The sequence below is a fragment of the Pteronotus mesoamericanus genome, unplaced genomic scaffold (genome assembly GCF_021234165.1).
Source record: "Pteronotus mesoamericanus isolate MK-2021 breed Mesoamerican mustached bat unplaced genomic scaffold, CSHL_Meso_final contig_169, whole genome shotgun sequence".
In the NCBI taxonomy this organism is placed as follows: domain Eukaryota; kingdom Metazoa; phylum Chordata; class Mammalia; order Chiroptera; family Mormoopidae; genus Pteronotus; species Pteronotus mesoamericanus.
In genome coordinates, this window is record NW_026555068.1 from 26,471,832 (window position 1) to 26,490,414 (window position 18,583).

Below are 18,583 nucleotides of genomic sequence, written 5' to 3' on the forward strand. Positions count from 1 at the left end.
TGGGGCACCCCCGCCCCAGCACTCGCTGCACACCTTCAGCAAGATAAGGCAGGCGCAGTGAAATAGAAAATGAACAAAATGAAATCCACGCCTTATCCCATTTCTTGTTTCTGGTTTCCACGTACTTTCTTGCGCTGTACGGGTTACGTTCCGAGGCACCCAGGGAACAGGGACGATGCATTTAAATATGTGTGACAACTTCATAACAACAGTTGTCCAGGTTCATTATTGGGGGGAGGGACACGCCCACACGGAACTCCTGTGACTACTTACTGATAAGCACTCTGAAAACCTTCTCAGTCTTTCCACACGAGGGTCCCTGGGGAGCTTCTCGATGTCTTGTTTAATATCTCTGGACACTTTGCCACACAGGACGGGAGGCGTGCCTTGCAGTAGGGCGTAATCTGGAGGACAGACGTCATTCGGTGAGAAAAGATGGCTATACGATATCCTTTAAAAATAAAAATCTTAACCATGCAGCTTGTCAATACCAGTGTTCCCGACGATTTCCTTCAAAGGTCTGTCGGCCAGAATTTTCATCTGTAAAGGAGCGATCAGAGGGGCCAGGGACCAGAGCCGCACCGTCGAGTCCCGGGAGCAGGAGGCCACGGTGAAGGGCCGGCCGGGGTGGCAGGCTAACCCTGGGCGAGAGACAAGCCGGCTTTAACGACAGGAAGCATCGGCAATACTTTTGATCTGTAGGCTCCTCCTGGACCTTGTACAGAATTGCAGTCTTGAAGAAATGCTCCTATCTTGGCTGAAAGTAGTAGAAGAATGTAATACGTTATTTGACATAAAATAGGAATACACATGGAACGATCATTAGAAGGCAGAGGGCCCCGGATGAAGATGTGGAAAGGACACCTCAGCGGGCTGACACCCAAGGAGCGCACAGCCGTTCGCGAACTGACGGACGCGCCAGCTACCCGGGTGGGGGTCCTTCCAACTGCAAGTGTCCAGAACCGGGGTTCTCTCTTGCACAGACCCACAGTGCTCCCCAAAAAGGCCACAGGGGGAGGCACAGGGATTCAGACGGCACGACTACGGTTCCCGCGAGGAACCATTTTTGCATTCTTAATTGACCTCCTTACACCTACCAAGGTTTGGGGGCTGCAAAGAACAGGAAAATGATGCTCAAAAGACAGAACATCTGATTTCCCACACCCCACACAATAGTATTAAAAATCACACACCACTCTCTAAATACCTAAGAATAGAGGGGGAGGAACGGCTAAATAAGGTACACCCGCTTCATTACAGGTTTCCTTTTCACAGCTTACCTCTGGGGGAGAAAGATCTAAGCCACATACGCAAATACGTGCATGGGTACCTGTGTGCATGCGCGCGTGTGTGGTAGAACAAAATATACCCGCAGATAAAGACAGCACAATGCTAATAAAAGTTACCTTCTGCCAATTTCTGATGATGCCTTTTTTATCACTGTCTGTGTGTTCTGACAGCTCAGTAACACCATGTATAGTTTTCTAATGAGAAAAATGTCTTTGAAAATGAACCACTGTAAGGCTTCTTCCAAAAATACTATATTGCTCAGAAACGACAGTCATCATTAACAGAGCAGCGTTTACAAGCACATGAAAACCGCTTTACCATACACATCCGCACCGTGGTCACGCACAGTATCCAAGCAAGTCCCGTCTCGAGTGTCCCATACTTTCATGGTATAGTCCCAGCTGCCCGAGATGAGCAGGTAGGGGATCTCGGGGTTCCACGTTAACCCACGCACGGGGCCACTGTGTCCGCGGAGGATGTTCACGCAGGCGTCCTGAGTGTAATCCCAGACTCGAACGGAACTGAAACAGAGCACTGGGCAAGTGATGCTGTTCGAGCTAGAACTTACCTAAAACCGTAACGTGTTCCTGTGGGAGCACAGCAGCTATTTCTCAGTGTATTACAAAAGGCATTCTGTGTGTCCAGTGATGCTGAGGTTCTCTTCTTTAGAGCAGATGAAAAGGAATAATTTGGCTAGAGCTAGCCTATTCCTAACTGGCATTTTTTCCCTGACTTGACTGGTCAATTTGCTAATGAAACTGAATGTGCTACTGCACAGTTTATATGTTTAAAAACTGCCTTCTTAAAGTAAAATATCCAGAATAGATAAAGCCAAATAAAAATATGATTAATAACATGGATGAGATAATTTAAGAACACTCAAATTATGTATAAATGATAAAATACAGTATGTATGACAATGGGTATTATATGAAAAATCAATTCATATTTATAATCATATCAATACAGAAAGCCATTCTTTCATGTTTTTGTCACATAATAAGTTGCTTATCCAGTGTGGAATCACCCTCAGATCAAGTACAAAATTTAAATACAACCAGATTCATGATATTAGTTCAATCTACTGATTGTACAAAGTACAAATATTACTAAAATAAAATCTGAACTGAAAATAAACGTAAGACCTTCAAATGCCAACTTTGCTTGGGCAACTATACTAAATTTTTAGTCACAGGTTTATATCAATCAGATGATACCAAAATATTAATAATTCAGAGATTATGCTATACATTAAATTATGTATTTTTGTTTTTTTAAGGCCTATCTCTTTCTGCTTTATATAAAAGGCTTCTTTTTCCCCCTTATCCTAGTACAGAACAATGTATCCAGGCATATCAAAAACTATTTTGGGGCACTGATTTCCTATTCATGTTTAAATTATTTTGTTTGGTGTCATACCTTCATGGGTAATTCTATATTAAAGTGACTTGTTTCAAAATACCTTCATGTTGCCCTAGGGGCACCAGACCTGGTGTTCTTGCTTTTACGGCTGAGTCAGCCCAGGCAAGCACCGGGCTCGGAAGTCCGAACGTATATTTTTTAATGAAACCTAAGAAAAGCTTGCGCATGTCCCTCTGCACAGAAGAAGGGCCTGCGGCTTCCGTGTGGAAGCACAGAACCCGCAAATTCTGTAATGAATACATTGGCAAGTAGTGATTTCGCTACAATTTTGACTTTTACTTAAATGTGCTGGATAACATGTTAGGTATGACCATCAGCTCTGTGACTACTGAAAGGACCAATAACCAGAATTCAGGTAGAACCTTTCTACTTTCATTACCATAAGTGAGTAAAAGGCTTACTGCTATCTTTCTGACAAATATTTTTGAGACAACAATTGAAGAGTATACTTCTTTCATATAGGATAGAATACAGACTCTAGAGTACATGTTAAGAGACTGAAGTGATAACCCACAGAAGTCACACAATTATTTTTATTAAATTTGGTTTTATTTCAAGATTTCAAGAAGAATATAGTTAATTTTTAATATTAAACCTGAGGTTACTGCATACTATGACTTTTAGTTGCATAAAGTTAGATTTTTTTCACCTAAATTTATCTCTTCTTGTTCAGTAGTGACCAAAATGTTAAATCACTCTCATTCCTAAAATATCTGCTCCTCATGCTAAAATATATAATCATCTTCTTTTATTCCTTTCTTAATGAAAACAGAGTCCAGTTTTTTCTATCATATGTAAACATTATTAAAAACCTCTTCTCTATATTTAACAGAGATAAATCTGTTTCCAATCTATTTCCCTTTCCCAAAAGATCTTTTAAAATTTTTGTGTCTATTAACTTTGCTATTGGTAAGATGGAAATAAGCATCCATAGTAAGTAAAATAAGTAAGAAGATAGATATCATGATTATGATCATAATATAAGCATGAAAAGATTGAATTTACTTTTGGTTGAATGCAATTAGCACTTGTTAACCGCCAACATGTTAAGCGCGTATTTCAAATATTCCCCATATCAGTTGGATCATATAAATAAGTACATTTCCAAAAAATTGTAAGTGCATGATTTCATGGCCTAAAAGATGTGAATCCAAAAATGCATACCCATCGTCAGAACCGCTGCAGAGAACTCCCTCCCGGAGCGGCGCCCACCGGACGTGGAAGACCTTGGCTGTGTGCCCACTGAACACCTTCAGCGGCTGGTCGGAACTGGTGGCCACGTAATAGACACGCACGTCTTTGTCCTCACAGCCCGTGGCGATCATGTCTCTGAAACACCACCGGCGGCACGTGGAAGTGGGAGACATTTGATGTTACTTGTTACAGAGGGTTTGAAAACGTGCACAGCTCTCATTTCTAGCACTAGAATGTGTTTTGCTTCCTTAATGAAGTTAGGCTGAAAACTTAATCTAAGTGAAAACACAGTGGGCAATAACTGTCCTAATACCAAAAGGAGTTTCTCTCTCAATGTTCCCTTTTAATCGGTTGAATTTTATTGTATTCATCTTAGATCAGAGATAATAATGGTATTTACATTTCTCTATGTTCTTTTTTCCAAAATGTTCAAATCTGTAACTTCTCAAATAGTTCTCAGAACTTTATACTTTGCAACTATTGCTTCTAAGAAGGGTCCCCAATGGTGAGTGACAGAGATGTGCTGACTTGCTGGTAGGCAAGCTATCAATCACTACTCACCCTCACCACTAAAGGTGGGAGAGGGCATGGGGTAAATGGTAGAGGAAAAAATACAATAAAAATAATGTAAAAAAAAATAAAAAACATATAAAGCTCAGATTAAATAAAAGAATTTAAAAAAATAGAAATAAAATATTTCTAAAATGAAAAAACAAAAACAAAAACCAAACAAACGTTATTGGTTTAGTGGCAAGAGGGGTGGTTAGAAGAACACTTAGAAGGAGTATGTGGGAGTAATTCACGGTTGACTGGGAATGGAAATTGAGAGATGATGAGGTGTAGTCCTAGGGAGAAGCTGGCATGAGCTCATTTTGTATATAACCTCTAATGGTGTGTAAGAATTTCTTCTATATTGACTGGAATACAGAGATCCATCATTTTGTATAATATGTGTCCTATTTAGAACACATGTAAAGTTTTAATATTTTAATATGTATAGTTTCCACCTGTAATATGGAAAAGCGTGAGACAGATACTTTACGTGTTTTAAGTTAAGTTTTATGTGTAATTTATATCCCATCAAAGAGAGATGTGAAATACATGATTCTTAGATGTGCAATGACTTTACGATCAATTTTTAGTGGAGGTTTGACTTGGACTGATTTTAAAATTTAAGCTGACTTTTCCATGGTAAGTAGTAGGCTGTTAGACAAGGTTGACCTTTCAAAACCATCCACCTCAGCTCCATGTGTTGGGAACCCCAATGGCGTGGCATGGGGGCGGAGCGTTCGTGGGGGATGATGGGAAGTCAGGGCAGAATAAGACCATCACGTAGGTTCCTAAGAGGGGTGCAGAAAGGCCCCCATTTCTCTGGCAGAACCCACACCGCACAGAGATTGGACTGATTTCCACTTGTCATTCATTGAGCCATAAAACACCAGAAAGTTGTGATATTTCTAAATCATGTGACAAGTTCATGAAATAAAATTGACATTTAGAATAAATACGCAATTACAAGACAAGGCAAGGGAACTCTGATCTAAAAAGAGTGAGGTGCGTCATTTATAGAAATAACATTGAACTTTATGGTTATTTAATATCTCAGGAATGTAATTATTATGTACTTTAGAAAAAAAAAATACTTACTTGTTGTTTAGGCTCCAATCACAACCGAAGACCGCAGCAGGGTGTTTGTATTTGTGTAGCACTTTACCATCGATTGTTCGAATAATACTGAAATTAAGTGTAATATGTTAGTAGAGGAAAACATTCTAAACATTTCATTCAAGGGAACAAAGTGAGAATTGTATAAGTGAAACATAAATACTTGAGGATAGAAGCTTTGTCTGAAGAGCACCAGGAACATTCAAAAGCCCTGTGCAATACCAATTATGAGTCTATATACTTAGGTTACCTATTATTAATTATTATAACTTATTTATATCAATTTAGAGGGGATAGATTTTGATTTAGAAAGTATTTCATAGAGAAATTTTTTGATCTAGGAGAAGCATAGTTTCTACATCTCCTTTAAAACAATGATATAATTAACATATGCATTAGATGTTCAGTTTCAAAATTTATATTTAAAACAACTCATTTATAACGCTGAGTACACATACTGTCATACCAAGTCCAAGATGCGTCAGTTGTAATATTTCCTGGGCATCCTCTAAGTAATCTAACTAGGAATTCAAAGGGCCCCCTCTCCCTAAAAGGGTCTGATATACTTTAACTGCAGAAATAGAAGAAGGTCTAAAATCCCACTCTATGATATCACAATGCAAGGGCTACTGATTCCTTTAGAAAGAAAAAAAAGATAAGTATGTACACACTAATGTATGACAGGGTTTCAAAGGGCTCGGGGGAAGACCCTGGAGCACACCACTGGGCCCACCACAGCCTCTGAGGCAACGGGGCGTCGGGGACCGGCACTTGCGCGCCTCCGTCGCTGACTGCGGCTGTTCATCAGACCGGCGGGGCCCTCCGGGGAAGAACAGCCACAAGAGGGCACGCCACCTGTCCAAGGCTACGGGGAGCACCATCTGATTCCAAACATTTTTAACCCAGAGGCAATTCTTCCCTTACATGCAGTTTTTTTTAGAAACCTACTTTCCCCTAGAACGTAATGGAACTGAGAAAGCACATATTGCTGAAACGCAAGGTCAGAGAACTTAGCTTTAAAAGAAAAGGCATTTCCCATAGGAGTTACCTTGTTTTTCTTTGCAAGGGCTATTACCCTTTCATAGGTAACAGCACCTACAAAGAAGTTTCTAGAGGACCTGATAGCTCCCGAGTCACTTTAAAAACTGAAATGCCACCCCCTCAAAAATCTGATGAGAATCATTTAGACTCTTTGTGAAAAGTCCTTCAGTTTCTTGGAGGCAATTCACAGCCTAGTAGGCGTAATTCAAGCAGTTGCTGGTTGGTTTGTTTATTTTGGAACATCATTTCATTATTCTTTATCACTGATGCATCATAGCGGTGCAGCGTGCGCCCGTGTGGGCTTATAAATACTGTTTGTGATAGCCGGAGAGCTGGACGAAGAGAATCGGCACTTTACATCAGCACTTTAAAGCTTGTGCTCGCAGGGTGCTATCGATGCGCCTAATGAGTCCTTTACAAACAGAGTAAAACGCACACAGCACTCACCAAAAACCATCCTCGCTGCAGGTCGCTATTCTTCTGGAATCTTTATGACTCCAGGCAATGCAGAATATTCCATTTTTTCCGTGCTTCAAAAAATGCAAAATACCTATCAATAAGAAATAATTCACCCCTTTTTTTCTCTTACTAGTTTACTTCTAAGTATTATTTTTCTACTAGGAGCTTGCTTTGGATGATGTGAACCGCAGCATTATTGCCAACAGCAGAATATGTATTTTACGAATGTTAAATGTTGTCACGCTTAAACAAAATCATTGTTTTAAAACACGAGTTGAGTGGCATCTAGTTCTTTTTGGTGAACGCAGGGCAAGAGCCAGAATCTGCTGGCGGAGCCTTTTGTAGGATGAAACCCTGCTCACAGCCTTTCCCTGAGAACATCAGCCTGGGGATGGAGAGCGTCTCTCTCCGCTTCCTAACCGGGCGCAGCCACACCCGTACGGCAGGCACTGCTGCCGGCCATCGCTATTATTGACTGGTCTTCTCAATTTCTGAGAACACTTTCAAGACCATTCCTACAACAGATCACTCTATCCATCTGTGTGCCTGCCTTCTTGGAGCGTGGACGTGCAAGAGGACCTAGTCACAGCTGCTGTGACAAGAGCTGCTCGAAACACAAGAGATCTCGGTGGGAATGTCATCCACCCATTAGGTCATGGGTAAGTAAAGGTCGCTCTGTTTCCAAATTTAACTGAAAACACTTCGGTCTTGCACAGTATTTCGGTGGCGGCGGCGCCGTTTTGTCCTGCGTTTTAAGGCTGTTTGACTGAGGTGGTCTCTAGCTGCTGGTGTTTCTGTCTTTGGATGTCAAGGTGGGGGGCTCAGGAAGACCGACACAAACCGGGAGGCGGCCTCTGTACTCAGCGGGAGTGGAGGTCCCCGCCAGCCTTGTTACCCCCATGGGGAGCGCACTTCGCGCTCCTCACAACCCTGATTTCCTTGTGGGAGGCATGTGGGACTCTATTCATTAAAGCTGGCATTGTTGATTGTTCCCACATTTATTCTCCTGGATTTAAGCAATTTTGTTATCAGTCTTAACTATGAAAGACAGGGGTGTGGGTACAAGAGATGCCCAGGAGCCAAAAGGCCAGGCTGCTGAACAAGGCTGGGAGGGCCCCGTGCTGTGGGGTGGGTATTTCAGGCCACAGGGTCCCACAGGGGCGGCCAGCAGATCCGACCCCTAAGGATAAAATGTTTTAGATTTAGGCCGCCAATTTCTTTTTTCGGTTCACCTCCTCTCCTGTCACTATTTGTTGTGGGATCGGTGCTGTTCTGTTTGGGAGGGCAGAGGGCAGGCCGGACCTAGAGTACAGCCAGGAAGACGAAGGGGAGGGACCTAAGCAGGCGGCTCTTTGGTGGGGCTTCCTCTCCCGTGAGCAGCGTTGCTTCCGGGGGTGGACAGCTTCCCCTGCCCTCTGCACGTGGCTCGTTTCCTCAGTCCCCCAGAAGAGCAAGGCCACTTGACCCTCAAGAGGGTAACCGTCTTCCATGTAAGTGGCTTTAAAGCCTCAAATATATAAACAACTTTTATATGTTATATATTTAATAAACTTTAACAGTAATCATTTGAAATGAATGAAATTTCAAAACTGAGACAATCGGAGTTTCTGTCCTGCATCCCTTGATTCATATGTAATATTTTGTAATGAGATTCGTATCTATTCTGTAATAATTTTCAAATATGAATGGACCTCCATAAACGACAGATGACAATTTGACTCCAAGCAGAAGTAAAAGCACCAACTGTGGCACTGCAAATAAATAGGAAGAGCAGGGGTCTTAGGGCTTGACATAGAACAGAAGGATTTAGGAACTGAAAGGACATCTAAGAAATTACACCTGGTTGGCCAAAAACTCTGTATGGTTTTTTTTCTCTAAAACAAGGACACAGTTTTCATTTTTACCAATAACTTTATTGATTTGGATATTTTGAGTCTGCCAGCTCTCTCCAGTGTGGTATAAAATATTGATTGTTCTCAATTAATGTCTTGATTTGATCACTGTCAGCTTCAACTAGAGCATCCAGTTGAGGCAACCCAACTGTGCAGCATCGTCCAGCAAGAAATCTCCATTACGAAACGTAGCAAACCACTACTGGCACATTTGAGCAGTCACAGCACTTTCTCCATAGACTGCGTGAATCTTTTTTTTTTTTGTATTTTTACCTTTCTTGAAATAATAAAGCATAATATGCTGAAAATGTTGTGTATTTTCTTCCATCTTCAATATAAAAATGGCTACCGAAAAATTCACCAATTTTACGAAGTTTTTTAAAAATGCACACTGATATGACAGCTGTCACAATACAATCTAACAAAACTGTTTTGAATGAAGTCAAAGACAACTAAGCACTACTAGAGCCATTGTACAGAAAAACCAAATGAACTTTTTGGCCAACCCAATAGAATCCAACTTCACCATCTTAAAAGAAGTTCAGGAAATAAAATGATTCTCCCTAAGTCAAGAGCTAATTAATAAGAGAATTGGGACTGTAATTTGGGACTTGTTCTGAGTTTAGTCTTCTTCCAATTACCAAATATTTGCCTATAGCCCCTACTCAAAATTATGACTCTCTAATGCAACTTCAGGTGGATTTTTATATCTTAGACTCATCAACATTTTTCAGAATTCATTTTGGCATGTAAACGTCCTCTTGGTTTTCTTCGCATTCAGAGAACATAATGCCACCTGGCGATTAACTATTAAATTAAGAGACTAACGCATTTAGAAAACAGGGAGCAGTATTAGACATCAGGTTATTCAGCTATCAATAGACAACATCTTACCTCATTAAAGCGTTGTATCATTTTGCCCTTTTTAACATCCCAAATAAAAGCACCATTTTGGGAAGTTGCTCCAGCAATACAATCCAAATCACCTTAGGAAACAATTTGTTAGACATTATATGAAATGTCCACCACAAATGCACTTTTCAAAAATGTAATTTTTGAAAAAGCAAGCCTTGAGATTTGCAAAGTAGTTCTTTAAAATTTTTAATATGGAAATCATGGAGTGTACGCAAATTAAAAAGAATGGTATGAACGTATCCATCACACAGCTTCCACAACGATCAAAATGCAGTCAGCCTTGCTTGGTCTGTAGCCCCTCCTAAATTGCTTCGCTGTAAACCTCTGAAATTACACCATTACATCAAAAAGCACTTTAGGGTGGATGTCTAAGACAGGGACTCTTCTATTATCATAACCCATCCACCACCATCACAAATACAAAAATTGTCAGAAAACTCCTCAATACTATCACATGTCCAGTTAGTATTTACTTTTCTCTGACCATCTAGTAACTTTTTTCATGGTTGGGAAAGCATTTATGTGAGCAACACCCAGGAAAATAAATCCGTTTCTCTACTAAAAACATAGAACGGGCTCTGTCCCTAAGACATGAAAATGTCCGTCGAAATGAAACCGCCACCAAGTGAGCGGACGGTCAAGGACTCCAGCCATTTCCACGCGGCTGTCAGGGTGGGGCTTTCCCCACGGACGGGAAGGGTGTGGTCCCTACCGGGGCGTGAACACAGCGGGGAATTACCCTGTGACAAATGACTACAGACACTAACAAAATCCTCACCATAGTTCCAGGATTTTCATTCTGCTCCCTTTTTGGGCCCTGAAGTTATTGGGGAAAAGTGTCCACTTTACTTGCACCGTTTTTCTTTTCCGGTGGTATCCACTCTAAACAGAGAGGAAGCTATGCAACGACCTCTATCCTTTTCTACTTCCATCCATGGCAACCTTTGTTAATCTTTCAAACGTCATCCATACTTACCTAAAAAGAGAGATTCACTCGTAATCACACTTCAAAAAATATCACAGAATTTGCTTCTCCTAACAGTTTGGCTTCCTTGGGGCAATTTCTCAGTGTTGACTGGAATAATGCTCCGCGGAAGGTGCGCTGCGACGGCGGCCTGTACGGTCACAGATTTGCTCAGGATTTGGGTCTGAGACTCGTATGCATTTTGTAGGAGGAAGAACGGTCTGCAAGTAGCTGCTGTGGTGCTAAGTCTGCACCGGCCGGTTCCACCCTCCATCAGCTGCGAGGGGAAGCTGCTGCGGAGACTCACAGAGCTGGGACTGGCCGCGCAGGCTGCCCTGTCAAGCTGGCCCCTGTTCCCACCGGGGCTCCACCGCCGCTTGCTTTGCATAACGTCCTGCCTGAGTTACCCAGCCCCTCTGACCTCAGACCCTCCTTCGTAAATGCTGGCCAACACAATCAACGAATGAAAGAGATGGAAGTGAAGAAGGGAGAGGTAAGAGAACTGCTGGGTTCTTCTGGTGCTTCTCTTCGTAATCAGTGAAGGGTCAGTTCTCTCAATTAGCTCTATTTCCAGAATGGCACTGAGTGTGTTCTGCTTAAAGGAACAACTACTTTCTGTAAAAAGTGGAAATAAAGCCTTTTTCCAGACCTACTCAGAAGAGGAAGGCTACATAAAAAAAGTGGTTCTATGGGCGGTGGGCTGGAGAGCCAGATTACGATGATGTTTCACAGACGTAGGCACACACACGTCTCCACAAAGAATTACTCATGAATTCCAAGAGGTCCCCAGGTCCTAAAGTCCTTCACAGCCCGTAAGTTCAAGGTTAAACGTCCCTGTCTATGACATAAGGAGGAGGGGGAAGGTATATCCTGGTTATATGGATTGTATGTGTAGGTTTTAAATTAATATTTTACTAGTTGGACAAATAAGTAAAGCATTCTACATACTTTATGAAGTGAAATTCATTCAGGTATGGACAATTATTTATTATAGGGAAATAATATTTTGGGAGAAAATGTCAGAGGTTCCACAGGACACCCACTTTATGTGAAGGAAAGTGCGAAGGCAGCAGCATCTTTCTGAGGTCAAAGAAAAGACCCTACTATGACCTAAACATTTTTCCATATCACAAAGGTGGAGTTGACACAGAATTAATCACATGGTCACAGGGGAACAGTGATGATATATAATGGTTCATATTTACAAAATGGCTGTATTAGGGAAAGATATATATTCTAATTTTTAGAAAATTAGTTTTTACATATTTGAATCACAGGAAAAATTTAAGGGAAGCTTCACGTGAAAAGTGTGGTACCGTTAAAGGCACAGCCATACAGATGAAGCGAAAATCAGATGGGTCGCAACTGTCCTGCCTCACGGTGGCTTTTCCATGTGATTATGTCATATAAAAGGGCCCAGAAATCAAAGTACCTATGCAAGAAGCCTGTGCCAAAACCCCCCAAAGCTGAACCAAAAAGTACGTCATTACTAATCTGCCTCTACCAGCCTTCAGAATGAGATGGCATCAATGGGGAGGAAGTAATGCCACTGGAAATGAAAGTGAGGAAAGCCATTTGATTGTAGCCTTGATTTCAGTAAAATACCCCTTACCTGGAGCCCACGACAGGGAGTAGATGACACCCTCGTTCCCCGGGGAAGTGTGGACTGCCGTCAGCGTGTTCACATCCCAGACTTTGATGGTGCCATCAAACGAGGCGGTGGCCAAGAGACTCGGGTCAGCAGGCTTAAATTTGCAATCAAAGATGGTTTCCACGTGTCCCTAGAATGCAGCAGGCAAAGTCACAACCACAGAGGGAAATCCATGTTCTTAGTAAGCAAACCATAATGTATGATCAAGTTGAACCATGTATTATGGCTCCCAAATACGAATGCAAATATATAAAGGCAAGCAAAACCACAAAATCTGAACCACTGCTGTGGCTGAAAGATCTCTGTGCTGTTATTACTGTACAAATTGGCGTCGATGTAGATTTTATTCAACCTCAGTTCCTTCAATCAGCAACTAAATACAACTATGTTCAAAATCTAACTTTCAACTTCAATGCATACATTTTCTCATGATTTATCAACTACAGAATACGATGCTAGAAACTTATAACACAATTAACTATTAATAGTTATTATGTCATTCTGGTAGTATAATAAGAGACCTAGATAAAACAGAAACTAAAGGTCCTTTAATGCAAATATTCTTTTTTTTGATACTCCCAAAAAATGTCACAATTTTAACAGAAAGAACCATTGGCATGGTCTCAATTTTAAAGAGTCTTGTTCCAAAATTTTCTGGCAAGTTTATTCTTTGGGACTCGTGACGCTTGCTCCCACTGCATGATGATTTGGTTCCCAAACATCCCACAAACTGAGACATGGGATATACAGGGATACGCGGACATTTACCCGTGAAGTGGAAACGAATCACTTTGCGCCTGTGGGAGAAGCTGGTAAGAATCTAAGGTAAGGAGCCAGAGGTACCGTGTGCCGTCTCCCTCAAACTGGAACACGAGGACTGAAACTCCTCCCAGCAGCACAAACTGCATCATGCTAGGCCCTGGGAGAGGGTTCACACGGTGACAAGGCTCCCTGCTCCAACCCCTGTGCTAGAGGTACAGAGGCACCTTCCAGGCCCTGTACCCTCTGAGACACCGGAAGCGCCGCCCACAGAAAGCCACACTGGGCTGCGAGGGCTCCTCTCGGGAGGGGAGAGGAAGCTGTCCTCAGTTGGCATGGGCGGGGGGCTGGTTCAGCCACAGGGTCACCCAGCTGGAGCTGGTCCAGTCCTCACGTCTGATGCTGTGAACACACTACGGCAGGGCCTTGCCTGTCTGTGCATTTTTCAATGCTAGTTCGTGGCTACACTTCCAGATTTTATTTTTGAAATTTGAAAAACCACACAGCAAGCACTAAATTGTGAATATTTCTCCTTCATCTTCTTATCAGGAGGAATGCAGGGATGAAGGGACAATTTTGAAGCATTTTTCTTCATCTTAATCAAGCAGCTATTCATATGGAAGTACACCTTTTAGAAAGTACATGAATAGGGTTTTTCTTATCCCATGCAATTGGAATCTTTGGAGATGCTTTATGCATTACAACATCAGAGTCAGATGTTTCTTCTGGTAACATTCCTAGTCATCTCAATTTTGGGCCTATGTAAGGAACGAGAAAAATTACAAGGAAAAAACTCCCTGTCTCTTCTGACTGGCAGGCACTTTGAAAGGCAGAAGAGTCACTGAAATAATGTATAATCAAGGGCTGTTTTAGTTTTTATTGAAGTATGAATTTAACATAGTTTTTAAAATAAAACATACTTTAATATGAGGATATATACTCAATAGACACTCTACTGAACTCAGATTGTGTTAACTTCTTTACCAATGTAAATTTTAATGTACTTGTTTTTCTCCCTTTCTTTTTCTAATTCTTTTTAAAGTAAGTAGTAATTTGAAATAGACAAAAAGTTTACCATACTGGGAAAGCATTTACAAAAGGAATATTTTTAAATAGCTACACACTGTTAAAAATATTTTTGTTAATGTTCAATATTTTTATTTGAGGATAAAATTAAATTAGTCCTGAAATGATAGTATTATTGATTTTTTTCCCTATTTTATTTTTATAAGGGCAATTATAGCTCTAGACTCCCAAGCTTTTCCATGAAAAAACATTGAACATTTAAAAGTTTCTTAAATATCTAGATTAGTATAATTCAAGCCTGTAGAAAAAACAGGCAATTTTATAAACTCTAAATGAGGGGAAATTAAGGATTATTACTGTCAAATATTAATTACAACACAATATACATTACTACATGCATGCTTTCATTAAAACTTAATAAAGACTTGCTGTGTACCAGGCACTATTTTACGAAGTAGAGACAAAGCATGGAACAAAACCAAACAAAAATGTGAGTCCTCAGCAAGGTTTTATTCTACCGTATTAAGGCTTAATGATCGTAAGAACGAACGTTGATAGAATCATAGCATTATTCTAATGATTTAGTAATAGAAATAAATCTTAAAACCTCTTACTCCAACCTTGCTCACTTACAGATGAGAGCAACAAAGCTGGAGGAACTGACAGAAATGGACTGTTCTTCCTTCTAAAGAGTGTTCTGTTTCTCAGTTTGCTTCCCAAATACGGTGCAGCGATGGAACTTTCCCATACGATCTGAAGGGCTGGCGTGGCCCACATGAACATGGGAACCCTGCCGACCACGCAGAATAATCACGCTAAGGTAGCATTCGCGCTTCTCAGAGTTGAATGTTTAAAGTTGAAAGATTTTTACTGGTTTTGTCTTCATTCTATACATTATTCTAAAATGTTTTAGCCAACCAAGATAAAGTCCTAACATACGTTTGCAAAAATATGTTAACGATACTAATCGGTAAGTAAAAGTAAACACTGTGAGCCTCGCAAAACGAAGGGCCGTGTATGAAAGAAGAGACGCGCGCAGACTTGCCATGTCCCTGAGGAAATCCCACGTCCGGGCCCCCAGGTCGTAGAGGCCGACGCCCCCGTCCAGGAAGCAGCACAGGGCGTGGCCCGGGGGCAGCGAGAAGGCCTGGGTCCGAGTCAGCGCCGGCGGGGGCACCGCCTCGCTCGTGGAGGACGTGTAGTGGTTTTTGGTTGGAGGCTGGATTAAGACTAAAAAAGAAAAAAAAGTCAGCAGGGAAACAGGCATGGCAACAGCTTGCTTCCCATAGGCTGGGGTGAAACCACCTGTCTTAATTTATAAACTAATTTATAAATCATGTATAATTGATACACACGTAATTTTTACGTGTATGTGTATACATAGGTATACATATGTATACACTATATGTAATTTAGAAATTTATAAACGAACAAATAAATTAATTAATAAAGAAAGAAAAGCCCTTTGTTTTCTTTTACCCAGAAATGATCACATTTTCTGCGACACGAGTACTTTCGCAGCTTTGCCAAAATAGAGGGTGGGGCAAAAGGAGGCCTACAGTTATTTGTATGGGAAAATAATGCAATAATTAATAAATATTAATACAAGAATAAACTCTGTGTTTCGTGTACTCCCAACTGTAAACCTACCTTTGCCTCACCCTGTATATACACATACACACAAAATTGGATATTATCTTGCATAGAAGTGTATAAAAGTGCAGGGGGAGGAAAATGGAGGACAATTAGTATGTGAGGAATCACAATATGTTGTGAATATTTGCTGTTTTATCTCCCTGTAAATTAAAGCACAGAATGATTATTTTTCAATTAGAATCTTCTCTCAAAATTGTGACATATTAGCTTATGTCCCCCTCTACATATACACATACATGTCCATGTGCATTTTTCTTTTAAAGCTCATAACTCTCTTCACTAAATGCCAATCCAATGAAAATAAATACTTTCGACATTATATGCGTCGCCCTAATTTAGCACCCAAACTAAGAACCCTAATTGTCGGACACGCATTTGCATCCCAATTTTCCTTTCTTCTCCCTCAGCTTTACTTCAGCTGTGCATATGCTTCCATTTCTCCAGCTTCCAGTTAAATAAGTGTCCTATGTTTACTTATTTTCTGGACATTATTTATCTCATATTGTGTCTTCTTGTAAGAAGTTTTTGCTGAAAACATGATTATTATTTTGCAAACATTATTCAACATAATGATACCACTCTAAATTACCAGACCAATCTATATTAATTACCTACTGGAATACAGATAAATACTGCCCAGGTATTCTCTGCTTTAGTATATTCCCTTTTTTATTCAGATGTAATACAGTCTCCCTTATTGCACCCATTTGGACAAGAATTCTGCTCAGAATCTGAGAATGACAGGAAGCCCTCGCTAGAAGGAACTGCCTACCAACAACAAAAGAGGCATTTGATTCAATGAAATTTTGTCAGCAATTTGGTGAAAATTAGTATGATCCATGACTTGGATTTCTAGTATTTTAATTTACTGACATTATGAGTGGTTTTGAACTCTTTTTGTACCTCTCTACCAGTAATTCATCTCTTTTTTTAAGAATTTGTAAGGCCTGTATTTAAAATCTTCACTTTCACATAATTTTTCTTATTCCATACTTTGTTACATTAAAAAAAATGGGGCAAAAGGCTAGACATCTGGAATGACTCAAAAATGACAAGATTGGTATCTGCTTCTGTATGTCTTATGGCTTTTCTCTAATGAGCATGGCCTACTTTTCTAAGAAGAAAAAAACATGAAAGAAGAAAATCTGTGCTACTGCAGTCACCTCACAGTAGGAATGTTCATAGCAACTGAGCAGAGAAACAAACAACTACAAAAGATTGCAGGAGATGTGAGCAATACGTCAGCCTCCCGAATATTAATTCCCAGCCCTGGTGTCTCCAGACCCCCAGGCTGCCACGATTTAGAAGGGTCACGGCACCGCACAGGAGCCGAAACGACGAGGCTCCCTGTTCCTCTCGCATGTTTATGGTCCAAGGCGACTAGTTTTTAAAATTTGGTTTTCAGTGGCGTATGGCATTTGACATGGACACCTCATTGGATCAGTCATTTTATTTGAAAGCAACACATACAATATTTTAACATGTTAAACTTTGTTGATACTTGCACTTACATTTTTTTCTTGGAGGAGAATTGAGTATATGTAAGCAGTGAAATCCTGTTTTCTTTAATTTAAAGTTATCAATAGGTGTGGTTTTTGAAACACTCCAAATGCGTAAAACGCCTACTTGAGAATCTAGTCAGGGAAAGAAGCGTTCTGTTAACAAATTTTATTTGAAATATAAAATGCCCAGACATGAAAGTAATGAAAGACTTCTACTTGTAAGACTTTCAGCACTATGAAACTGGCATTCTTCAAACAATAAGATTGCACAATAATACACTCAAACAAACAGCTAAAGTGTTACTCAGCCTTAACAGGTCTGGCACATTTTACTATTTTTTCCTGCTCCAAATCCTTCGTAGGGTGAGAAGCTGCCTTTTGTGGTGCTTTACCCACAAAGAGCATCGTGACAACTTGATCACAGAAGAGCACCCTGCTGACCTGCACCAGGTGACCTAGGAAGACCAGCCACTGGAAACGTCCCGCCCCGACATTGAACGATCTTTCCTTGCCAGAATGTTCCTAAGCTGCTCCCTTGCTAAACTGTGGCAAACAAGGGTGCCTAACAAACCTGGAGCTGTTGGAAAGGCCCCTCCCTTCCAGAAATTCTACCTTAACCAGCGGCTCGGAGAACAGTCGGCCCGTTCCTCAGAGGATTAACCACGGAGCCACCACGTGCGCCAGCACCCGCACCCCCAGATATCCCCAACAAAACTGGACACACGGCCACACAAAACCTGCCCACAAGTATTCCTGGCAGCGCTATGCATACGAGCAAAAAGCAGCCCTGAGTCCATCAACTGCTAAACAGATACGCGCTGGCATACCCACGCAGCGAAACGTGATTCACCCGTGGGTAGGAATGAATCACTCGTATGCCCAACGACATGGATGCCCCTTGAAAACTTCATGCTGAGTCAAAGAAGCCAGACAGAAATGCCAAATATTGAGTTATTTCATTTCTAGGAAATGCCAAAATCCAGAGACAGAACGTGGGTCAGCTGTCTATGCACACGCGTGTCTCCTGGGGGCTGTGGAGGGGGGGCGCAGGGAGAGGGGGGCGCTCCTAGTGGGTGCGGGCAGAACGCTCCGGAATCAGTCAGCGGCAACGCTCGTACACCTCTGTGACGACAGGAGCCGCCCAACC

General features: G+C 41.2%; 1 protein-coding gene across 4 annotated transcripts in view; it reads right to left on the bottom strand.

Annotated features, from left to right (window-relative positions):
- Positions 1-18,583, bottom strand: part of WDR17 (WD repeat domain 17) — a 56,107-nt gene that overhangs the window by 22,418 nt on the left and 15,106 nt on the right. For 3 of the 4 annotated variants that reach the window (XM_054565826.1, XM_054565827.1, XM_054565828.1), the window contains 10 exons: positions 17,446-17,568; positions 15,324-15,508; positions 12,455-12,623; positions 9,858-9,949; positions 7,060-7,142; positions 5,554-5,640; positions 3,877-4,041; positions 1,609-1,811; positions 492-641; positions 274-404 (listed from right to left, as the gene is read on the bottom strand). In XM_054565826.1, coding sequence (XP_054421801.1) covers positions 274-404; positions 492-641; positions 1,609-1,811; positions 3,877-4,041; positions 5,554-5,640; positions 7,060-7,142; positions 9,858-9,949; positions 12,455-12,623; positions 15,324-15,508; positions 17,446-17,568 — 1,388 coding nt within the window. The remainder of the gene's footprint in view (positions 1-273; positions 405-491; positions 642-1,608; positions 1,812-3,876; positions 4,042-5,553; positions 5,641-7,059; positions 7,143-9,857; positions 9,950-12,454; positions 12,624-15,323; positions 15,509-17,445; positions 17,569-18,583) is intronic. The other variant, XM_054565829.1, reaches the window with a different exon arrangement.